Here is a 24,933-nt window from a genome sequence, read left to right as displayed (position 1 = left end):
CCTCAAGGAGCTTACAACTGAACAAAATAATCTTTAAGTGGTAAACTCTGTGGATCCTGATAGAAAGGTGAAATCTTTGTTTGGACACTGTAATGGGTTGAATTGTGTTCCTCCAAAATTTGTATGTTGAAGTCCTAACCCCCATACCTCAAATGTGACCTTAACTGGAGATAGGGTCTTTACAGAGGGAATTAAGTTACAGGGAGGTCATTAGGGTACACACTGGGGAGAGAGGCCTGGAACAGATCCCTCACAACTCTCAGAAGGAATCTTGCTGACATCTTGAGTTAGACTTCTAGTCTCTAGAACTGAGATAATAAATTTCTGTTGTTTAAGTCACCCAGTATGTGGTGTTACCACAGCCCTAGCAAAATAATATAGACACTCAGTGGCCCCCTTCTGCTTTTGTACAAGCTGGTGAGGAAAACCCTGGGTGGATGTAAATTAAATGTTTGTGGAGTTTGCATTTACTAGACATTTGATAAATTCACTCATTGATTTATTTATTCATCCATTTCCTATCTCTTTACCCTGGTTTAATTATTTTTTATTACACTTACCACTATCTGGGAAATTTTATCTTTTACTTACTTGTTCACTGTTTCTCCACCTGCTTTATGATAGAAGTGCAATAAATATTTGTTGAATAAGAATTTATCCTCTCTCATTCCCTTCCCTCTCTCTCTCTATTAATATTTAAGCACCTCTTATGTCTATTGTGTACACAGCATTCCATGCTCATCCCTGTCAGAGCATAAAGACATTCAAAGAATGGCTCTTGGACTTCCCTGGTGGCACAGTGGTTAAGAATCTGCCTGCCAATGCAGGGGACACAGTTTCGATCCCTGGTCTGGGAAGATCCCACATGCTGCGGAGCAACTAAGCCCGTGCACCACAACTACTGAGCCCAAGAGCCACAGCTACTGAGCCTGCATGCCACAACTACTGAAGCCCTCGTGCCTAGAGCCCATGCTCTGCAACAAGAGAAGCCACAGCAATGAGAAGCCCGTGCACTGCAATGAAGAGTAGCCCCCGCTCACCACAACTAGAGAAAGCCCACGTGCAGCAACGAAGACCCAAAGCAGCCAAAAATAAATAAATTAATTAATTTTTAAAAATGGCCATCTCTCAAACCACTAAAATAAAAAAAAAGAATGGCTCTTGTCTCCGAGGAGTTTGTGATTTCGGGAGAGAGATGAATATCCATGTGAGGGGCTACACGCCTCACATGAGAGAGTGTGTGCTGGGCAGCTGTTGGATCATTGCTGTTGCAGAGGGAGGGCGAAGTGGGCTGAGGTGTGCGGGAAAGGGTCACGGAGGAAGAGGGACCTACACCTGAGATGAAGGGAGAGAAGTGGAGAGAGTAAGGGGAGAATAGAATGTTTATAATCCATCTACCTTCCTAACCCCTGCGGTCTATGCTTAGGAAGGGGTAGGATTGCTCCAGGCCAGGAGTTGGGCAAAGCGTAGGGATGGAGATGGTGGCAGGACCCAGAAGCTTCATTCTGGTGTCCCAGGAGACCAGAGCCAAAGCCCAGGGGCTCTCAACTCTGGCTGCATGTAAAAATCACTTTGGGAACTTAAAATACTAATGTCAAGACCCTACCTTGATCTGGGATGTCCTGGAAATTATAGGCAGGGCTTCAGATGGAAGAAAGTTTTTAGCATGTGGCTTGAGAGCAGTGGCTTCTGTATGCAAGACCCAGGCCACACTGGGCCAGTCGTGAGACTCTTGTAGTTCCAGAGTGACAGGGATAACTGTTGGAAATAAGACATCTGGCTGCATTCCACTGGTACGGCCCGGCCTCCTTTTTCTGAGTATAAAAGTGCCTGCTTGTGACATCAGAAGAATGTGTTGACAGATCTGTATCCTGTTTCCGACTCTCCATTATATTTTATGGTGGGAGCAGTAGCAACAACAGCAGAAACAACCTGGTGTCCCTTTTTTTAAGGAGGCTTCAGCTTTCTGTAGGTGTTCATAGATGGGAACAATCCAGAGGAGTGGCTTTCACCGCTGCTGATTTGTATTTGTTTGTTTTGAGGATGTTGGGGAAATTGGGTCCAGAGTTTTAGGGATCTTACTACTTGGGTCCTGTTAGCTTGATTTCTTCCAGCATTATCTGCAAGCCTCTATCATAATGCTTGGCATGTAATGGCCTCTCAACTAATGAGACAGCAGAGGTCCTCTGAAATGCTATGCTTCAAGTACAGTCTGAGAGAAAAACACTGCAAACTCCTGTTTGTTTGCTCAAGACCCACTTGGTACAAACAGAAAGGTGGGAACAAAGAGAGAGTTGGTCAGTCTTCAAAATAAACCTAGAAATGTTGATTGAGATCTATGAGGCATCAGGCACTGTGCAAGATATTGTGGACGTGCAATGATAAATTGGACATGGCTTTTGACCTCCAGTCCCTAATAATCTAGTAGGAGAGGCAAGAAATGAACATGTGAAAAGTTAACAATGAAGGACTTATATAACAGCTCAAGATAATAAATTCCGAGACCAGTTGAAACTGGTCAGAGGAACGCAAGGTCACTTTAGGCTGGGGTGGTTAGAGGGAGGGAGGGGCTGGTGTGAACAAAAGTGAGAGCCTGAGGTGGGTGCCGGCATGCTCTACTTAACGTACTGTAAACCCATTTGGCAGGAGCCAGGAGGGGAGTTTTAGGCAAGTTGAGAATGGGGGAGGGTTGAGATCCATAAGGGAGGGCCTCGAATCCCAAAGCAAGGTGACAGTTCATCCTGCAGGAAGTGGGAACAATGAAAGTTTTTCAGCAATGTAGAGACCTGGGTGGAAGAGATTCTATGGCCCTCCCCCATTCTCTGCAGAAGCCCTGTGGTCTGCACCACTTCTAGTCATCATGGGGTCTTCTGGGGCCCTTGCCTAGCATCATCTTTTTCTCCCACTTAAAGGGCATGACACTTGAGAAAACACTTTCAGCTTGGAGGACTGGGTTTGGTCTTTTTAAACAAGGGACTTGCTTGTTTTCAATATCCCGTGTGTTTGGCATTAACTTCCTGAAGGGGGCAGGAGTGACTGGGTAGCTTTAGAAAGCTCCCTTCCAGGGAGTGGCAGGACGTATTTAAAGTGATGAAAGGGAAAAACCTACAACCAAGATTACTCTACCCAGCAAGGATCACATTCAGATTCGACAGAGAAATTAAAACCTTTACAGACAAGCAAAAGCTAAGAGAATTCAGCACCACCAAACCAGCTTTACAACAAATGCTAAAGGAACTTCTCTAGGCAGGAAACACGAGAAAAGGAAAAGAACTACAGTAACAAACCCAAAACAATTAAGAAATGGTAATAAGAACATACATATTGATAACTAATTTAAACGTAAATGTATTAAATGCTCCAACCAAAAGACATAGACTGGCTGAATGGATACAAAAACAGATGCATATATATGCTGTCTACAAGACCCACTTCAGACCTAGGGACACATACAGACTGAAAGTGAGGGGATGGAAAAAGATATTCCATGCAAATGGAAATCAAAAGAAAGCTGGAGTAGCCATTCTCATATCAGACAAAATAGACTTTAAAATAAAGACTGTTACAAGAGATAAGGAGGAACACTACATAATGATCAAAGGATCAATCCAAGAAAAAGATATAACAATTAGGAATGTTTATGCACCCAACATAGGAGCACCTCAATACATAAGGCAAATGCTAACAACCATGAAAGGAGAAATCGACAGCAACACAATAATAGTAGGGGACTTTAACACCCCACTTACACTCATGGACAGATCATCCAAACAGAAAATAAATAAGGAAACAGAAGATTTAAATGACACAATAGACCAGATAGCTCTAATTGATATTTATAGAACATTTCACCCAAAAGTGGCAGAATACACTTTCTTCTCAACTGCACATGGAACATTCTCCAGGATAGATCACATCTTGGGTCACAAATCAAGCCTTGGTAAATTTAAGAAAATTGAAATCGTATCAAGTATCTTTTCCGACCACAACGCTATGAGACTAGATATCAATTACAGGAAAAAAAAATCTGTAAAAAATACAAACACATGGAGGCTAAACAATACAGTACTAAATAACCAAGAGACCACTGAAGAAATCAAAGAGGAAATCAAAAATACCTAGAAACAAATGACAATGAAAACACGACAACCCAAAACCTATAGGATGCAGCAAAAGCAGTTGTAAGAGGGAAGTTTATAGCAATACAATCCTACCTCAAGAAACACGAAACATCTCAAATAAACAACCTAACCTTACACCTAGAGCAATGAGAGAAAGAAGAACAAAAAACCCCCAAAGTTAGCAGAAGGAAAGAAATCATAAACATTAGATCAGAAATAAATGAAAAAGAAATGAAGGAAATGATAGCAAAGATCAATAAAACTAAAAGCTGGTTCTTTGAGAAGATAAACAAATTGATAAACCACTAGCCAGACTCATCAAGAAAAAGAGGGAGAAGACTAAAATCAATAGAATTACAACTGAAAAAGGAGAAGCAACAACTGACACTGCAGAAATAAAAAGGATCATGAGAGATTACTACAAGCAACTACATGCCAATAAAATGGATACCTAGAAGAAATGGACAAATTCTTAAAAAAGCACAACCTTCCAAGACTGAATCAGGAAGAAATAGACTATAGAAACAGACCAATCACAAGCACTGAAATTGAGACTGTGATTAAAAATAAATCTTCCAACAAACAAAAGCCCAGGACCAGATGACTTCACAGGAGAATTCTACCAAAATTTAGAGAAGAGCTAACACCTATCCTTCTCAAACCCTTCCAAAATACAGCAGAGGGAGGAACACTCCCAAACTCATTCTACGAGGCCACCATCACCCTGACCAAAACCAGACAAAGATGTCACAAAGAAAGAAAACTGCAGGCCAGGGCTTCCCTGGCGGCGCAGTTGTTGAGAGTCCGCCTGCCGATGCACGGGTCACAGGTTTGTGCCCTGGTCTGGGAAGATCCCACATGCCACGGAGTGGCTGGGCCCGTGAGCCATGGCTGCTGAGCCTGCACGTCTGGAGCCTGGGCTCCGCAACGGGAGAGGCCACAAAAGTGAGAGGCCCACGTACCGCAAAAAAAACACAAAAAAACTGCAGGCCAGTATCACTGATGAACATAGATAAAAAATCCTCAACAAAATACTAGCAAACAGAATCCATCACCACATTAAAAGGATCATACACCATGATTAAATGGGGTTTATCCCAGGAATGAAAGGATTCTTCAATATATGCAAATCAATCAATGTGATAAACCATTTTAACAAACTGAAGGAGAAAAACCATATGATCAACTCAATAGATGCAGAAAAAGCTTTCGACAAAATTCAACACCCATTTATGATAAAAATCCTCCAGAAAGTAGGCATAGAGGGAACTTACCTCAACATAATAAAGGCCATTTATGACAAACCCACAGCCAATATCGTTCTCAATGGTGAAAAACTGAAACCATTTCCTCTAAGATCAGGAACAAGACAAGGTTGTCCACTCTCACCACTTTTTTTTTTTTTTTTTTTTTGCGGTACACGGCCTCTCACTGTTGTGGCCTCTCCCGTTGTGGAGCACAGGCTCCAGACTCGCAGGCTCAGCAGCTATGGCTCATGGGCGCAGCCGCTCCGCGGCATGTGGGATCTTCCCGGACCAGGGTGCGAACCTGTGTCCCCTGAATTGGCAGGCGGACTCTCAACCACTGCACCACCAGGGAAGCCCCTCACCACTATTATTCAACATAGTTTTGGAAGTTTTAGCCACAGCAATCAGAGAAGAAAAAGAAATAAAAGGAATCCGAATTGGAAAAGAAGTAAAGCTGTCACTGTTTGCAGATGACATGATACTATACATAGAGAATCCTAAAGATGCTACCAGAAAACTACTGGAGCTAATCAATGAATTTTGTGAAGTAGCAGGATACAAAATTAATGCACAGAAATCTCTTGCATTCCTATACACTAATGATGAAAAATCTGAAAGAAAAATTAAGGAAACACTCCCATTTACCACTGCAACAAAAAGAATAAAATACCTAGGAATAAACCTACCTAAGGAGACAAAAGACCTGTATGCAGAAAACTATAAGACATTGATGAAAGAACTTAAAGATGATACAAACAGATGGAGAGATATATCATGTTCTTGGATTGGAAGAATCAACATTGTGAAAATGACTATACTACCCAAAGCAATCTACAGATTCAGTGCAATCCCTATCAAACTACTGATGGCATTTTTCACAGAATTAGAAAAAAATATATCACAATTTGTATGGAAACACAAAAGATGCCGAATAGCCAAAGCAATCTTGAGAAAGAAAAATGGAGCTGGAGGAATCAGACTCCCAGACTTCAGATTATATTACAAAGCTACAGTAATCAAGACAGTATGGTACTGGCACAAAAACAGAAATATACATCAGTGGGACAGGATAGAAAGCCCAGAGATAAACCCATGTACCTATGGTCACCTTATTTTTGACAAAGGAGGCAAGAATATACAATGGAGAAAAGACAGCCTCTTCAATAAGTGGTGCTGGGAAAACTGGACAGCTACATGTAAAAGAATGAAATTAGGACACTCCCTAACACCATACACAAAAATAAACTCAAAATGGGTTAAAGACCTAAATATAAGGCCAGACACTATAAAACTCTTAGAGGAAAACATAAGCAGAACACTCTGACATAAATCACAGCAAGATCCTTTTTGACCCACCTCCTAGAGAAATAAAAATAAAAACAAAAATAAACAAATGGGACCTAATGAAACTTAAAAGCTTCTGCACAGCAAACGGAACCATAAACAAGATGAAAAGACAGCCCTCAGAATGGGAGAAAATATGTGCAAATGAAGCAACTGACAAAGGATTAATCTCCAAAATTTACAAGCAGCTCATGCAGCTCAATATCAAAGAAACAAACAACCGAATCCAAAAATGGGCAGAAGACCTAAACAGACATTTCTCCAAAGAAGATATACAGATTGCCAACAAACACATGAAAGGATGCTCAACATCACTAATCATTAGAGAAATGCAAATCAAAACTACGATGAGGTATCACCTCACACCAGTCAGAATGGCCATATCAAAAAATCTACAGACAATAAATGCTGGAGAGGGTGTCGAGAAAAGAGAGCCCTTTTGCACTGTTGGTGGGAATGTAAATTGATATAGCTACTGTGGAGAACAGTATGGAGGTTCCTTAAAAAACTAAAAATAGAACTACCATATGAGCCAGCAATCCCACTACTGGGCATATACCTTGAGAAAACCTTAATTCAAAAAGAGTCATGTACACAACGGTCATTGCAGCACTATTTACAATAGCCAGGACATGGAAGCAACCTGGGCGTCCATTGACAGATGAATGGATAAAGAAGATGTGGCACATATATACAATGGAATATTAGTCATAAAAAGAAACGAAATTGAGTTTTTTGTAGTGTGGTGGATGGACCCAGAGTCTGTCATACAGAGTGAAGTAAGTCAGAAAGAGAAAGACAAATACCGTATGCTAACACATATATATGGAATCTAAAAAAAAAAGGTTCTGAAGAACCTAGAGGCAGGACAGGAATAAAGACGCCAACGTAGAGAATGGACTTGAGGACATGGGGAGCGGGAAGGGTAAGCTGGGACAAAGCGAGAGAGTGGCATGGACATATATACACTACCATATGTAAAATAGATAGCTAGTGGGAAGCAGCAGCATAGCACAGGGAGATCAGCTCGGTGCTTTGTGACAACCTAGAGGGGTGGGATAGGGAAGGTGGGAGGGAGATGCAAGAGGGAGGAGATATGGGGATATATGTATATGTATAGCTGATTCACTTTGTTATAAAGCAGAAACTAACACACCATTGTAAAGCAATTTTACTCCAATAAAGATGTTAAAAAAAAAAAAAAAAGAAAGCTCCCTTCCAGCCGTGAATATGCTGTTCAATGACTCAGCAATGAAGGGTTTTGCAATAGGCTTACAGAACCAGACCAGCTTGCTTTTCCTAAGGAAACCTTGGTGTCCTGAGAAAACCTCAGTCTGGGTCCCTGCCCTGCCAGGTTGAAATTCCTTCTGTCTTCTGGTAGCACGCCTGTAGCACATGCTCTGGAACCAGCGTTGGGGTGTCCTAAAAGGGCTTTGGAATCAAGTCAGATTTCAGTTAAACTTTGGCTCTGCCTCTAACGAGTTGTGTGACTTTGGGCAAGTTACCCAACCTCTCCCAGTTACAGTTTCCTCATCTGTAAAACAGAAATAACTACTTTGTGGGGTTGTTTTAAGTCTTGAATAAGACAAGTATTAAGTGGCACATAGTAGGTACCCTATATATTTTTGTCTATTATAAAGTGCATAATATTTCTGTAAAGGAAAATAGTTGTCTTTGGCTCCACCTTAAAAAATCAGATTTCCTGACTTTCAACTGTACTTTTCCCTAGGCCTGCCCTAATATTTGAGTCCTGCAGGTGGATGTTCACCCCACAGTAAGTGAACCTGACCTAGAAGGGGTTCAGGGAGAAATTTCTGCTGTCCTAGAAGTGGGCTGAAGGGGTTCAGGGAGAAATTTCTGCTGTACTAGAAGTGGGCCATCCTCACGTTACCAGATCTGTTTAGAAGACCTTTCCATCAGGAACAAATTGAACACAGGAATGGGAATTTTGGAATAAAGCAAGAAAACATAAAGAGGCTTTTAAAATATAAAGCTGTGTTTCCCAAACAACTTTCTAAGACAAACACTTATATAATGTTTACTATGTGCCAGGCAGAGTTCAAATCAATAATTAATATTAACTTATTTAACCCTCGTATCTGTATGAGGTAGGTGTTATTATCCCAGTTTACAGTTGGGGAAACTGAGCTACAAAGAGGTTATGCAACTTGCTGAAAGTCACACAGTCACATGGGTGACTCTAAGCCCTGGCAGTTCATGGGGAAAATTACTGTACAAAAATTAGTGGAGAAGAGAGCCCATCTGAAATGCCTTCTTTTGAGAAAGGGTCCGGGCACTATCACAGAGCATTTAAACCTCAGTGAATCAACAGCACTGCAGTTCAGTCCGCGATGAGACATCTAAGCCCTGCTTCCCAGGTGACCTCAGCTCTTATGAGTGGCCTCCCTGGGGTCCCCCTTGAGACAGTTCTGGCGAGGCCACTCTTTTCTTGATTTCTTTTGACAAACATCTGCTGAGCATCAACCCATGCACCAGGCACAGTGCTGGGTGCTGGGTACGCCCAGATAATTATAACAAGTTGCAGGCCCAAGAAGCTCATGGTCTAGCGGCAAAGTAGAGGAATGAACCAATGGTTACATATACACTAAAGAAAGGGCTCTGCAAGGGTTTCCCTGCCCTTCTTCATAGAAGTGAGCCCCACTTTCTCTCAGCTCGGACCGGAACCAGCACATTCATTTACAAGAGAGACAATGTCCACGGACAAAGCTAAGCAGGGTGCCTTTGGTTCTCTGTCTTCCTCCTTCACCCCATCTCCTTCATCTCTCTCTCAGTTTTCTGCACTTCTTGCCCTCCTTCCCTCCTTTTTCCATGCCCTCTTGCTTTTCTCTTAGTCATCCACAGACCTTTCCAGGGCCCTTCCCAAGCACTCATTCTCTGTACCTACGTGTCTTGCTAGTATATTTAGACATCCAAAGGTAAGTCAAAGAATGAAAAGGGTTGGGAAGCATTGACCCCAGATCTTGTCAAACTCGTAACAGGTTATTTTGCCTCGTGACACTGGCATTTCTTTTCTCTTTGTGACCTTGATAGTGAACTGAACGTTCTAAGATATTCCCTTATTCAAATGCAGTTCGGCTGGGGATGCTAACATCAGAAACAATTCACGGAGGAAGAGATCAGAGTGGGTACCAGATGTGAGGAAGAGCAAAGCTTGAGGACAAGTAACCTCTCTCCTGCTTTCAGTCCCAAGGTTGCCATCTCTGCATTAAGACCTCCCTTAACAAAGCCCAGAGGCTGTCACTGGGAGACGTGCAGCAGCCAGAGGGAACAGAGACAACTGCTTTGTTTGGGGCTCTGGGAAAGGGGACTCAGGAAGATGATGGTGAGAAAGATGAACAGACTGTCCTCCTGCTAGTACTGCTGGCTACTTAGTTACAAGCCTGTGAGGAAAGCATCTTTAAGAGAACACCTTTAACACAGTAACTTTGTTTCTCTTCCAGTAACTCTGTCACTCTACCTCACCTCCCTCTAAGAGACCTAAAGTACTGTCTTTTTCAGAATTCAGTTACTTCTGGGTTCTTCAGTGATGTTGTTTCTTGCTCTTACCTCATCGAAAGGCAGTGAAGCCAGATGGCTCTGCCTCCCTTTTTGCTGCATTACAGGTTCTCTGCCTTCCTTTGTTTGTTTTCCTCTGTTTCATCCACTTATCTGCCCAGAAATCCATCCATCAAACATTTACTGGGCTCATACTCTGTGCAAAGCTCTCTGATGGCTACTCTTGAGGATACAAAGATGCAGAAGACACACTCAGTGCTTTCAGGAACTTGCAATCTGTGAAGGAGACACATCTAAATATAATAAAATAAATATAGATACAGAAGAGATTTTTGTGGAATGTGCATTAACTTTTCTCTTTACCGTTTTCAAAGTGAAATGGTTCGTTAAAAACATGCCTCCTACATCTGATGCTCTTTTCTCCCGAGCTCCGGGGAGGCCAAGTTGATCCTTTAAGGAAAGAGAGTTTGACCCGGGCCAGAGACAGGGGCAGACTTTGGGATCAGGATGGACACCTCCAACCCTAAGATTTCAATCAGCAAAGCAACAAATACTTGGGTAAGAAGCAGGCTGGGCTTCATGCCAGACCTTACGACCAACAGAGACAGGCACAGCCCCGATGACAACAGCAGAGGCAATGTTTACTTCTCTAGGATTTCTTTGCACCAAGTTTCTGCCCTTTCTTCAAGAGCGTAACAGTCAAGAGCAGGCCAGAAGTCATGGCATACTCATCCTTCCAAGAATTTCATCACTGGATTAGCTGGTCTTGAGTAAAAGATCTAGGGAAGAAGCTGGTGAGCAGTGGGTGCGGAGGTAGTACACAGTAAGCAATAGATTTGGAGACGGTTTTCTGGGGCAGGAAGTTGTGGTGCTTGGCATACAGTTTTCAAACCAAATGATAAATAAGGAAAATATAGGGTAGATTCTCCATCTTTTCGACAAAGTCTAGCAAGTGTTACAAAGTCATTCTAGGAAAAATGGATGCTAGAAGCTTCTATACAACTAAGTGTGAAGCATGGTCCCCAAAACATCTTTCTTCATTTAACTAGGGGATGTCATTTTTACCTGGGAACGCTCTACCTGAGCCTTGAGGGATGAGTCATTCACAAGATGCACAAAGCGGGGAAAGAAAGTCTAGACAGAAGAGAGATGGAGATGTGGAAGGGCTGGGATGAGGGAACTGAGGGTGTAGGAGCAGAGAGAGTGAGAGAAGCACTGCCAGGTTTAGAGCCTGCATATTCCACACTACTGAACAGTAGGCTGCTAGCAGTGACATACTGGGAGGAAAGGAGCTGAAGGAGGTGGAGCCCAACCACAGGATCCCCAGTGGGTGGGAAGAACTGAGGGTCTCCAGAGTTTCCTCTACCCACTGGGGGAGGTGTTTCTGGGATAGGAAGCTGCATGGGGAGACCACAGAAGAATCTGTTACAGATGGAAGTGTGGTAGAAGATACACCTGGAACCCAGGGTAAGCCAGCAGCAACCCTAATGGCTGCTGCATTTCCACTCCTTTGGGTGGTTCAGTCTTGTCTGTGCCCCTCCTCCCCAGCCCCAAACTACAATTTCTGAAGAGACTTGCCTTGAGAGCCATTTCTTTTATTAAGGTCTCACTTGGACAGCATACAAACAGCACAAGCAGAAACTACAAGCCCACACGCAGAATAAATTATGATATTTGTATTTAAAAGTAGACAATAGAAGAAGCTGTGTTACCAGGAGGGCCTCCTGGTCCAGTGTCTGGAGATTCACAAGGTCCACCAAGAGTCTGTGATACATCTTCTGTGAGACATTTAAAGCCACATGCTCCCCTCCAGACATACCTAATGAGGCCCAAACTCCTGCACACCAGCATAAGTACACACACAGATGCACGCACAAGTGAACAGGCAGGGAACAGCCTGTAAACAACAACTAGCTCAGCAACAAGTGAAGTGGACCCAGCTGTGTTCTCCGTGTGGCTCTGGCAGCAGATGGGATCCTGGCACCTATCTTTCACCAACTCCCCAGCTGCCGTGGGAGGTGTGAGTGGGCCCCTGAGGCAGTGGAGGGCTGCTTCCCGAGGTGAGGGGCCCAGTTTTGTCATCCTGGACTGCAGGGTGAGTGCACTGCAGCTTCCTACACTACCCCTGCTTTGCTGTCTGGCCTGCCATGCTCTGCCCGCCACTCCCAGAAGAACAAGTGAAGAGATGTGCCCCAGGGAAGTCTACCCACTTGGAGTCCTGTGAGCTGTGGCCAAGTCTCACATGGGCCGCTACATGGGCCCCTCTCCAGCAATGTGACGCTGGGGAAGCTACCTCAGTTCTCTAAGCCTCATCATCTCCATCTGTAAAAGTGGGAACGAGAGTATCTACTTCATGGGGTTATCATAAGGAATTACCGATATTTGATATTTCCAAGTACCATGCTAGACTCAAGGTAAATGTTCAAAACCTGTTTTCTTTCCTACCTTCTCCCCCATTTCTTCCTTTCTATTTTCCCATTTTCTGTTTTTAGGTTTATGTAGCCATCAGTGGTCATGTAGCCCTAGTTGGCATCCTCTTGACCAATAGGGCCTCCCCAACCTCAACAGAGATTGCCAGTGCGTGCTTCCTGCTATTGCAAAACCGCACCACTGGCAAAGTCAATGCGGTGGGCCTCCGGTGCCATCTGAGCCCAGGAGAGAGATCTGGGTCACCTGTGGCCCCATGGACACCTGACTGTCTCAGGGATGATGCTGAGGTGCCACGATGGTATAAAGACATGAACACCAAATAGAGGCGTACAGTTGGCTCTGAGCTGAGTCTGGCTGGAAGCTGGGACCTAGGGGTGGTGCCGTTCACAAAGCTGGGCAGAAACAAAACAAGCCCCTGCCGAGAGCGGGCCACCCAAAGACACAGGAGACGCCTTCCTAGCAGGTCTGCCGCCAAAAAGCCAGTCTGGTGGATCACAGTTCACAACTCTGGTTCTGCAGAAATTTTCCTTCCATTTCTCCATCTGTCTGTCCACCCAGCCATCCATCGGGTATATATGAAGAGTTCTGTACATTATAGGCTGACCAGGACAGAAGACCCTCTGTGCTCATTGAGCACCTTTTATCCAAGGGTATCCTTTATGGGCACTCGGCTGGAGTCTTTTACAGGAATGCCATGAGGTAGGAACAAGACAGGCAATACCCCTCTTTGTATAGATCGAGAAGTGCTCCAGGTACCACAGTGCTCAAGTGAGCATAGCTGAAACATGGTAAGGGCTGGTCCAATGCAAGGCACTGGTCTATTCCCCGAAGGCCACAACAGGCCATGGTATGGCTTGTCCCGGACAGAGCTCTACGTCCAGACTTGCTCTGCTGTTCACACCAGTGTGGGTTTCAAGTCATCTTTGAAGTTCACGACAGGCTTCGAGCGGGCCCACAGCTTCTCCCAGGAAGCCAGCCTCCCAGCAGGTTCAGGGTCGCTGTCTGACGAGCCACTGTCACTGGAATCAGAGGAGCTCTGGAAGCAGATTTCACAGTAGGGCCTGTGGCAGCGGCAGAAGAACTCATCCGAGCTGCTGGATTCTGTGTCGAGGTAGCTGTGTGGAGGAGACAGGGAAGGGCAGCCTGGGGGCACTGGGGACCGCTGCAGCCGCTGCTCAGGCAGGTCTGGCGAGGCTCTGGCTCGGCGTGGGGCAGCGGGGCACAGTGCCTGGCCAGGACCAGAAGGCTGGTGAGAAAGGGCTGCGCGGCTCCCTTCGGCTCCCTGGGGCTCTGTCTGGCACTGTTTGCTGCCCTCCGGGGAGTCTGCCTTGCCTTGAGGAGCTGGGAGCAGTAAAGGCTTCCTGGAAGAGGGTCTTGCTACTCTGGAATCTGCAGTTTGGGGGTCCAGGCAGGGGCTGTCCCTGTCCTGCACATTTCGCCCAGTGCGTGCCCCAGAATCAGCCCTGTTTACCCGACGCCCCACAGAGGAGGGCACAGAACCTGGCAAGTGCGAGCGAGCCCGCTGTGCCACGCCCCTTCTCCTCACCATGTACGGGCTGAAGCCCAGCTCCTTGGAGAGGGGCATCTTCTGGGGACTGCAGCAGGCACTGCTCTTCCAGGGCTGCTGGGGACAGGACGGGGGACGGGGGACGGGAGCCTCAGGGCCCAGGCCCAGATCTTGGAGGACTTCCTGAAGCTTCTCCCTGATCACTGAATTCACCCTTGACGGTCGCGCTTGGGGCCCCTCTGAGTTCTCCAGCTGCCCCTGTCTCTGAGGAACAGAGCCTTCTCCACCTGGCGTGAGACCCTGCTGGAGGGCCATGGGTACCTGGTCTCTTCTCTCCACACCCTGGCTTTGCTCAGCCCGTGGCTTCTGGCTGCAGCCCAAATTTAAATGGTCAGAAAAGTCTTGGGAGGCAGCAATTTTCTCCTTCTGCCCCGGTGAGGGGCTGGTGTCCTCCACAGGCCCCTTGATGCCTTGTACACCTGAGGCGGGTGCTGAGGTACTCTGGGAGTCCTGGGTGGCCGGGGTGGTGTCACTCAGAGAGTCAGGGAGACATTTCAAAGACCCTTGAGCTGCTAGGCTATGGGGAGGGGCTGCAGCCAGGATGTCCTTGCTGTGGGAAGAGGCAGGCGGGATAGCCCCTTCGGGGGGGTCATAGGTGCACTCAGCTGACATCAGCCTCACCAGCTTCTCTTTGGCGTTGTTTACTTGTTCTTGCAAGCTTTCAATCACAGCATTTTTCTGTAAAACAAAAGCAAAACCGTCAACAAAAGATGCTGCTGAGGGCTTTCACACTGTCTCCCATGCTGGAGAAAGGGTGGCATCAGAAGACACTGGTTTAAATCCCAGTTTCTCCACGTATTAGCTGGTGATCTTAGGCTCTGAGGAGGTCCCTCCGTGAGGTGAAATGAGATGATGCATACAAAGCGTCTGGCACAAGAGCTGCCACGTGTGCTCAGTAACGGTTTACTATGATTTACTGCTGTATGATCTCAGTCTCCTCATACATCCCCAGACTGTGGCACTGTCTGCGAGAAGGGCGGTCAGGGGAGGCACAGTCTAGCTGCCCGCTGGCTGCTGCAGCACCCGCTCAACTTTGCTCAGAACACAGGGGGTCAGGTCACTCTGCAGGACACCAGTCAGAACAGTGTTTGGGATGGCCCAACTCTGGGTCTATCATACTTCTGCAAAATACAGATGACCTTGAGGCATCTCTGAAGGGAATGAAGGAATAGGGAAACAAGCATTTTGCCACTTGCTAAACAGCCTAGAAAATGGGAAGAACAAGAAGGATGGAGATTCCTGGGCCAAAGTGAAAAGACTGGAGCCAGGGGTAGGGGGTGCGGTTTAGGGGGGAATGAGAATCTCAGGTTGGTGTTATCACCTCCCTTGGCTGGAACTTGCGGGTAGGAGGCCAAAGCTACCAATGTGGCACTATCAGCTGTCGGTATCTCCCAAAGGAGTGCAGGCATCAGAATTACTGGAGAAGCTCAAAAAAAAAAAAAAAAAAAGGATTATTGGGCCTAAGTCCCTGATAGCTTGATTCAGTAGAACTAGAAGGGAGCTCAGAAGATAAATGAAGTTGGGCAGTTCTGCTGGTGAGCTGCCTACCTGCTGCATGGCTGTCAGTTGATAAACAGGCAGTGCCCGGGAGGCTGGCAGGTGACAGCTGCAGAGATGTGCCTGTTCTAACTGCAGGACCATGGGGCATGAAGTAGGAGGAAGAGTAACAGCAGTGGGTGTGCCCTGAGCATCCTTCGGTGCTACAGCAGCTGATCGTCTGGTTCAGACCTGATGTCCACCTTCTGGAATTTCTGATGTTCAAAGGCAGTGGAGCAGGAGAGAGATCATCGTGGGGAGCTGATGGGTCTCGGGGCAGATGGCACGGGGTCGAGAGTTTGGAGAAGATAATAAGAAGTGCTTGTCCAAATACCAAAATGCTGCCTCTCTGCTGTCATCCTCTTTGGAAGCTGAGGATGAGCATTTGGATGTCCATTTATTATGCCCTAGAAGTAAAAGGATGTTTCCCTTCTTTCGGATTCCTGACACAACTTGCCTATGAATTGAATTTGTGGTTTCTTCTCAAGTAGATATGGAAGAGTTGCCCAGAAGTGAACCTTTGAGGGAACAGTAAATTAGGTAAACCAGTCCAGCAAGAGTCCTCTGGCAGCAACTCCAAGGCAAACCTACCGCTCCCTACTTATAAGCAGGAAGGTGATTTTTCTGATTATTGGTACTCCCAGTTTCATCCTGGTTTAGACTTCTCTTATCCTCAGGAGGGAGTTCCGAACCAGTGAGCAACTGGTGAATAAGCGGAAGGACTTGCAGCTGAGCACCTGCCTGCTCATTCTCCCTTTTCCTCAGCCACAGAGCGGTAAGGGCTGGGCGTTGTCGCGGAAGTGTAGGTGACTCAAGGACTTGCCAGGAGCAGAGCGGGTGAGTAACAGGAAGACATTCACTCAGGCTCTTCGTGATATCTGGGTGGTGCCAGGTATCTCTCTGAGCATCTCACGGGGGTGACTGCGCTGGCTGCACTGGAGGGACCCCAACTCTCTTCCTCCTCACCAGCCCTTCCTCGTGAAGCCCACCTGGCACATTCTCACGCTGGCTTCAGGAGGCCCTACCGCCTCACAGAGCTGGGAGGGAGCCATCAGCTGATGACAGCTACCCCAGCAAGTGAACTCTGAGTGCTGCCTTTTTTTTTTTTTTTTTACATCTTTATCGGAGTATAATTGCTTTACAATGGTGTGTTAGCTTCTGCTTTATAACAAAGTGAATCAGTTACACATATACATATGTTCCCATATGTCTTCCCTCTTGCGTCTCCCTCCCTCCCACCCTCCCTATCCCACCCCTCCAGGCGGTCACAAAGCACCGAGCTGATCTCCCTGTACAGCCACTATGGAGAACAGTATGGAGGTTCCTTAAAAAACTACAGATAGAACTACCATATGAGTGCTGCCTTTTTGTGCCTTACCCACAAATTCCTTAGAGTATAGGAAAACAGTATAAACCTTGAGTTGGGAATAATACTTTTCTCTAGCAAACCAAACATCTGAAGCTGGCTGGTGACAGATTTAGAAACACCAGCCTAATCAGTAAATCTCCCTTCTTACAGAAAAGGAAGTGGGACTCTGTTTTCACCATGGCTGCATACTAATCAGAAGCGTGGCTTGCCACGGTGAGACCGAAATCTGACTGACCACGGCAGCTGCACTGAAACGAGCTTATTAATGATCACTTTTGGCACACCCAGGGAAGCAACACATCCACAGGCATGTTTCATAAGGTGCAGGCCACAGGGAGAAATGGAATCTCCCCCTCTTTCTGTGTTCCAAGGAAGAAAAGTAAAGGTGAGTTTCCTCTGCTGCAGAGCGTAGAAGGGAGGTTCTTCAAGCTCTGGGGAGGTTCTACCTGCTGGCCTCCACACAGCCTGGGATGTCAGGGATGGATGCTGCCCCAAACAGCCTTTGGGGACCATTGCCATGGGGAAAGGGAGGCAAGAATGAGAAGATGGACTGCCCAGATGGTGTGAAAGTAGGAGGAGGACACTGGGGCAGCAGAGGGGCTGCAGAGGAGGGAAATGCAGCCGAGAAGCTGGGGTTACGGAGGCAGGAGAGATTCTTGTGTTCATCCACTGGGCAGTGCTGGAGCTGGGGATTCAGATACCGGAAACTCTCTAGGCCTGCTGCAGGGCTCTGGGATGGGCTGCTGGTTCTCAGGCCTGCTCTGGGAAAGGTGTTCAGGTGTGGGGTGTCGGGGACAGGAGTCCAGCATTTTACTACCTAAGCATCTGCTCCCTATTAGGGCCCTGCCTCTGCAGACTCAAGGCATCTTTTTGGTAGAGCAGATTCAGTCACTGCATGGGAAACAGGGTAGCATGGCAGGAGTACAAAAAGAACGTCACAAATTACCATAAGGCTAAAGAGTCAGGCCACTTGGCTGTTCCAACATTAGCTGATTGTGAATGAAAACCATCCTGGGTGTTCTCGCCAAGTTTCTGGCCTTCTGTTTAGCTGAAAAAAAATGTTTCTTTGAAGACTTCAGAGAGTATCAATGGCAATGCTACTCCCTTGCCAGGTGGGAAGAAATCTGGCTCTGAAAAAAGGTCCTGAATGCTTGATAAATAGTAAAGAAATAGTAAAGGATAGTAAAGAAATAGTAAAGAAAGGACAAGTATTACTCTGATGGAAAAACAGGTCCAGAACCAAGGGAATGGTGCGAGGGACTGAGGGTGCTTGGGGAGCTGAATCCCTTCATTGCTTACGTTCCTTAGGTCCCCATCACACCATCCTTTCGCATAGGGACTATTGGCACCCAGTGTCAGTCCAATATGAAAAAGCATAATTTCCCATATAGCACCTACTCAGGTATGTTCTCTACTAAAACAAAAATATGGAATATAATTTAGTTAGTGTGACAAAACTGGCTAATTCCTCTGGGCCCCGTGCCTCCTCTCTGAGGCAGTGCAGCCTCAAGCTTTCCCATGTGCTTTCTTCAAGCCCACATCACTCTGCCCAGTTCTGGGAGAGGTGCCAAATCTGGCTGAAGAACAGAAGAAAGAGGACTGGGGGCTCCCTTGTCTCTGCCTTGGCGCTACTGCGATATTCAGAAGCTCTATTCATCCTTCCTCCCCATCTTTAGACATCTCTTAATTTTCTGGGTTGGTAGGATGATTGAGATTTCTAGTTAGCACCTGGAAAAGACAGTAAGGAGCCCCATAGGATCTTGGAAACAAGGGCACTAATCTATGTAAAGAAAGAGTGTATCACACAGCAGAAGCTAGCATCCACTACTCCTCAGGGCCTTTACAATGCTGTTCCCCACACCTGAAATGCTTTTCCCTGCACTCTTTGCCTGGCTAATTTGTAGTTAACCTTCAGCTCTCAGCTCAGAGAGTCTTTTCCAACCACTCTAAATTAGGTTCCCTTGTCCTCACCACTCTTTCTTCCCACTCTGATTTTTCCCTTCATAATTCTTATCACCATTTATAACTATATGGCTACTTGATCCATATCTATTTCCTCCACTACACTGTGAGCTCCATGAAGGTACGGACTCTGTTTTGTTCATCAGCACTTAGCACAATGCCTGGCACACATCTGTCCAATGAATGAATGAAGTGGGTGAGGGTCAGCAATGGGAGGGGCACTGGCGAAACGTTGAGGTTTTGCTTGCTGCTAAGGGAGACCAGAATGGCTAGGAACTGGGGAAATGGGAGGAGAAAGAATGTTAGCAATGAGGCATATGGGGCCCACCAATGCATGACTGGAGTTCTTTATAGAGAATCCAGCAGGCAGGGTCTCACTTACTTCTGTGAGGAGTCTCTCCATGGAGTTTTTCTCTCCTCTAACATGGCAACTCTGTTCCTCACCATACTGGGTGTGCAAGCTTTTGCTGGGAGTGCTGAAATATTTGGCCATGCGTCTGACTGTTTGGTTTTCCTCTTCAAATGCCTTCCATTGCTTCAGCTGTTGGATAAAAGAACACATGTTATTTATTTAATTACACACCCAGAAACACATTCTCTCACTCTTCCTCAAAAACACCAAGGAATGACAGTATCATAGATAAATGCACAAACTATTCTCTCCTCAAAATGTACTTTACTCTGGAAAGTTCACAGACAGCAATGACAGAAGGTTTAGAGAATGTAAAGGTTATATCATTTAAAAAATGCCAAAGGAAGATGATGACAGGTTGATGAAACAGAACCATCGGCTGGACCCATCTACCAACCCATTGCTGGACTGGTCAAAGAAAACCAGAGCTGAGGTGGACGTCTAGAGCCACATTCTCAAGCCAGAGTTTAGGAGCTATAACAGGGTTAAGTAACCTGAACACTGTATTTCAAATGAAGCTGGTTTTAGTTGTATGCAGCTGTTCTTAATTATTCTCATGTGTTGAGTGATGGTGTGCTTACTGTTATTGAAAACCCAGGTCCGGGCTTCCCTGGTGGCAGTGGCTGAGAGTCCGCCCGCCGATGCAGGGGACACGGGTTCGTGCCCCAGTCTGGGAAGATCCCACGTGCCGTGGAGCGGCTGGGCCCGTGAGCCCGAGAGCGGCTGCGCGTCCGGAGCCTGTGCTCCGCAACGGGAGTGGCCACAACAGTGAGAGGCCCGCGTACCACAAAAAATAAAAAAAAGAAAACCCAGTTCTTCCTAGAGGACTTTTTTTTTTAACATTTATTTTTTTATACAGCAGGGTCCTATTAGTTATCTATTTTATACAAATTAGTGTATACCTGTCAATCCCAATCTCCCAGTTCATCCCACCCCCACCCCTGTCTTCCTTGCTTGTGTCCATACGTTTGTTCCCTCTAGAGGACTTCTAACCCAAGTCAGTGATCAAGGCTCAGAGAAACAGAAAACCACAAATGTCAATAAAAATTAATAAAAATGATAGAACATCAGGTCTGCGATCTGTCTTTTTTCCTTGACAAATGAGGAAAGACTCAGAAGGAGGATGATTTGTCTAGGTCCACATGGCTACTTAGCCTCAGAGTCACAGCTGTAACGAGGGCACTGTGCCACACTGCACGTCCTCAACACAGCTGATGAGAGAGACTGTCAACTGTGAGGTCCTAGGGAACGTTTTTCAGGAGATACTGGTTTTGAGAACCAGTCTATGGACGCACAGGCTGGTTTAGTTTAACAGGGATGGGACTGAACAGAGAACATTCACAAACAGGGACACGCTCCTGAGCCCGTGGGACACTGTCTCCTCCTGGCGAATGCTAGGGACGTGATGCCAGGGGAGGCCACAGCGCTGGAGGCCTCTTTTCCCTTAGGGATTCTCATAATTAAGAGTCCTAGTGATGGACGCTGGGCACTCTGGGACCTTAGCTCTAGAAATGATGCTGAGATACCTGTGGGGAACCTCACAGGGATCCTGGGATGTCTTTGTTTGCTCATCAAACATTTACTGAGCTCTGACTATGGAAAGTAACCTAAATCTCAGATAGGATTCTAAATCCTGCCATCAATTTCAATACCACATTCTGCCCAAGTCCTCTTGGGTCCTCTGTTAACTCAGCATGAGTCCTTCATGGTACCAGGAGTCTATGTGACCTGTGCTGGGTCGGACCAGGAACCGCCCTGTCAGATGCCCTTCTTGAAGGCCCCCTCCCCAGGGTGCTGTCCTCTCAACACCCTGCTCAGGAGCTACTGGAGCCCAGCACTACAGGGTCACTGTACAGCCATGGGTGGATGGCGCTGACCGCCAGCGCTGCTCTCCTAGCACTGGCCCTAGCAGTGTTGCACTATCTCTATGTCTCCTCAGGGCCCCCTCATTTCCCTAGCAGCACAGCTTTTCCTTTCTCTCCCCCCAGCACCTCCAGACCAAGCCCTCCCTGCAGAGCTGCTGGAGGAACTGCTCAACATTGGTGTAAGGGCACTTCCAAGGCTTTTCGTCTGTCTCACCCTAAGCTGGCTGGGTGGAGCCAGGGTGGCCCCTGACTAAAGCCCCCTGCCCCTCCAACCCCCTCCCCCTTAATTCCCCATTTGTGAAGGTCCTGGTCCTTAAGACTTGACTCTTCAGGATTTCTGGAATATGGCTAGAAATGACCCTTAGGTCATAATTTCAGGACCTCCCCACGGCCCTTCCTTCAGAAGGACAGGGAGTCTTGTTTTCTTGGCATCTGGGTATGTGCGTGTAGCAGGCAGAAAATGGCCCCCCAAAGACGCTTCCCTCCTAATCCAGGAACTTGTAAAATAGGTTACTTTACATGGCAGAAGGAATTCTGCATACGTTATTGAGTTTAAAACTGTGAGATGGGGAGATTATTCTGGATCATCCAGGTGGGCCCAATGTCATCACAAGAGTCCCTATAAGAGGGAGGCAGGATGGGAGATGTGACAATGGAAAGAGAGGTCAGAAAGAGAGACTTGAAGATGCTGTGCTGCTGGCCCTGAACATGGAAGAAGGAGCCGTGGATCGAAGAAAATGCAGGAAAATGCACGGAAACAGATTCTGCCCCAAAGTCCCCAGAAGCAACGCAGACCTACTAACAACTTGATTTCAGCCAAATGAGACCCATGTTAGATCTCTGACCTCCAGAACTATAAGGCATTCAATGTGTATTGTTTTAAGGCACTCTGTTTGTGGGAATTTGTTATAGCAGCAATAGGAAACCAAGCAGTGGGATTAAGTCTCGGGTCTTTAATGGGGTGCACTGGGGCCTTCAGAAGTTCACCCCATGTGCCTCTCTCACCTCCTGCCACTCTCCCCTTGTTTCAATTTGTGCTTCGAAAAGAGCAAAGGCTCATGGTGTTCCAAACACCTCCTCTTCTCTCTCATACCTCTCTGCCTCTGTCAGAGGGTTTCCCCCGTCGGAAATGCTACCCACTGCTCTTCCCCAGTCTGTGCTGTGAACATTTCTTACTCCTCATTCAAGGTGGGCCCAAGCACCTCATTTTCTGAGACGGTGTTACCGAGTTCCCAGACAGGCTGGGGTACCCCTTCCTTGACATCGTGTAACATCCTCAAACACTATAACACAAGGGTTATAAATCCTTTCATGTCAGCTCCCAACTAGACCTAGAGTGAGGCCGTGTGTTTAACTGCCTGTTCCCAACAGTTAATATTTGGATGGACAGATACATGGACAAATGAAGGAAGCTTTCCTTTAAAAAGCTCATCTGTCTGGTAAGGTGCTGAGACATTTACAGAGGACTATAAGGCAGAGTAGAAAGTCGTGAGTACCTTCCTGGAGGAGCAGATGAAACACTTGCAGGTTTAGAGGATAAAATAATGTCCTACCGCAGGACCCACCTGCCTCTCAGAGGTGGAGGGAGGGGTGTGTGTGTGTGGGAGGATGGGTCACATCTAAGTCACAAAAGCAGAGGCTGGCTCACTACTGGTGATGACCTCAGCGTTTGGCGTAAACACTTAGGCATTTCCTGAGGGCCTGTGGAGAATGCTACTTAGTCCACTTAGCTCTTCAGTCACATCGTCCATTTCACCCAGCTTTCTGGCACTGCCTACCTGCCCTTGAGGTGTCTGTGCCTTTGCTTTCATAAATCCCTCCCATCACAGTCCAGTTTGAAGGCTCAGTAGCAAGAAAGAAGCCTGCCTCCCTGCTCCCTTCCCTCTCCTTGTGGCTCTCCTCACACACTTCTCCAAATTCGCTCAGCTGTCCTACTGTCCTAGGAATATCCAGTCTCTGGTCTCACAGGGAGAATATTACTTCAACCAAAGGCCACAGAGTCAGAGGGGAAAATCAATTCAGGGGCACACAGAAAACCTGAAAAACCTCAGTTACTTTTACATTTTGAAAAACAATTTACCTCCTACACCTAAAATACAATTGACTATAAAATATATTTTTTTGTTTCAGATCATGGTCAGTTCAAGAGGAGGAAAAGCATGAGAGAGAAAATAGAAAAGATACAGTATGAGAAAGGAAGCTCAAGACAGCTAGGAGGACTGAGATAGAGAGAAGGAAAGAGAAAGGCCAACACAGTCCATCTGCCCAGTTCCGGTACCCCAGCCCCAGTAATTCCACTCCCGCTTCAACAAACCAAGTGCCTGTCCTTAGTTCAAACCCGGAAGCCAGATTCCAAGATGAACTTCATCTTGTATTTTTATGTCTGTGTATAAGATGGAAGTGCACCTAAATATCACTATGGTCCCAGGTCCTGAAGATTTAAACACGGAGGAAAGTGGAAATCTTGTGTCTGAGGCTTAGGATACAAGAGGGACAGAGGCGAGTGCGGGGGGAGAGAGGAAACCTAAGTAGGGCCACATCAGGGAGTTTACTGATTCACTCAATTTTCAGATGGAGGTCTTGTGTTAGATCAGGAAAGCTTTCTTCTAATAGTTCCTTGGTGATTACTTCTGCTCTAAATTATCTTGTTCTCTTTCAGAGACTCCTATTAGCTTTAAATCATATCCTTAGACCTGTTCTCCATATTTTCTAGTCTCTCATTTTTTTCCTGTGTCCTTGTTTTCTGTTTCCTTAAATTAACCCACTAATTCAGTATTTTGCCATGTCCAGCTGCCTATTCAATGCTTCTATTGGCGTTTTAAATTTAACACAATCTTTTTCATCCTTATTCAATATTTCATGATCTAAGATTATGTCGTTTTCATAATGGTTTGCTTTAGTCAAAGAGGGGCAATAACCTTTGAATCCTATTGATAAGACTAATCAGATACCTTCTAAAAACATTCTGTTTTACTTCAGAGGAAGGTAGCTTCTCTAATCTTCAGAAATCTGTGGTCCTTTTATTGTGAACTGCAGAATCTCTTCATAGATCCTTTCCCCCTGAATTCATAGTCTTCCGTGGGAAAAGCTATAGTTTCCTGGTATATAATAAATACATTCTCTTGGCTTCTCCCTCATCATCACAAGATGGCTGCCATAACTGCAAGCATCAAAAACATTCAAGATAGGAAGAAAGTAGAAGAGGCGACGCCAGCCACCCCCATAGCTTTTTTTTAGAAAGCAAAAACTTTCTCAGAAGCCTCCCAGAAAACCTTTGGTGTTCAAAACTGTGTTACATGGGTACACCTAGCTATAAGGGAGGCTGGCAAAGCAAGTGTTTAGCTCTTTCAGACTATATAGTAGAGATGAATTGAGGAACAAAGGTTTGGCAATGGGTGGATGGGTTACCAATCAACAATGTTGGCCCCAGGGCCTAAGGAGTGGGCTTCCCAAAAGTCTCCTCTCCACTCTCTTTTACCCATCTCCCAGGGAGGAACAGCCCTGGCATTTCATAGCCCTTTTCTGCTACATCCCAGACAAATAAGACTCAGCTCTCAAAGGCTT

The 24,933-nt window shown here is 46.2% G+C and overlaps 1 protein-coding gene across 3 annotated transcripts in view; it reads right to left on the bottom strand.

The window, feature by feature from the left end:
* Nucleotides 1-11,819: 11,819 nt before the first annotated feature.
* The window catches only part of GPR156 (G protein-coupled receptor 156), a 94,844-nt gene continuing 81,730 nt past the window's right edge, over nucleotides 11,820-24,933 (bottom strand). For all 3 annotated transcript variants that reach the window (XM_079922643.1, XM_079922645.1, XM_079922644.1), the window contains 2 exons: nucleotides 19,475-19,633; nucleotides 11,820-14,903 (listed from right to left, as the gene is read on the bottom strand). In XM_079922643.1, the coding sequence (XP_079778769.1) occupies nucleotides 13,554-14,903; nucleotides 19,475-19,633 (1,509 nt within the window). In that variant the 3' untranslated portion in view covers nucleotides 11,820-13,553. The remainder of the gene's footprint in view (nucleotides 14,904-19,474; nucleotides 19,634-24,933) is intronic.

The sequence above is a fragment of the Stenella coeruleoalba genome (genome assembly GCF_951394435.1).
Source record: "Stenella coeruleoalba genome assembly, chromosome: 5".
Classification (NCBI taxonomy): Eukaryota; Metazoa; Chordata; class Mammalia; order Artiodactyla; family Delphinidae; genus Stenella; species Stenella coeruleoalba.
The sequence above is the reverse complement of the archived record's forward strand: the minus strand, read 5'-3'. Positions and strand labels throughout refer to the sequence as shown.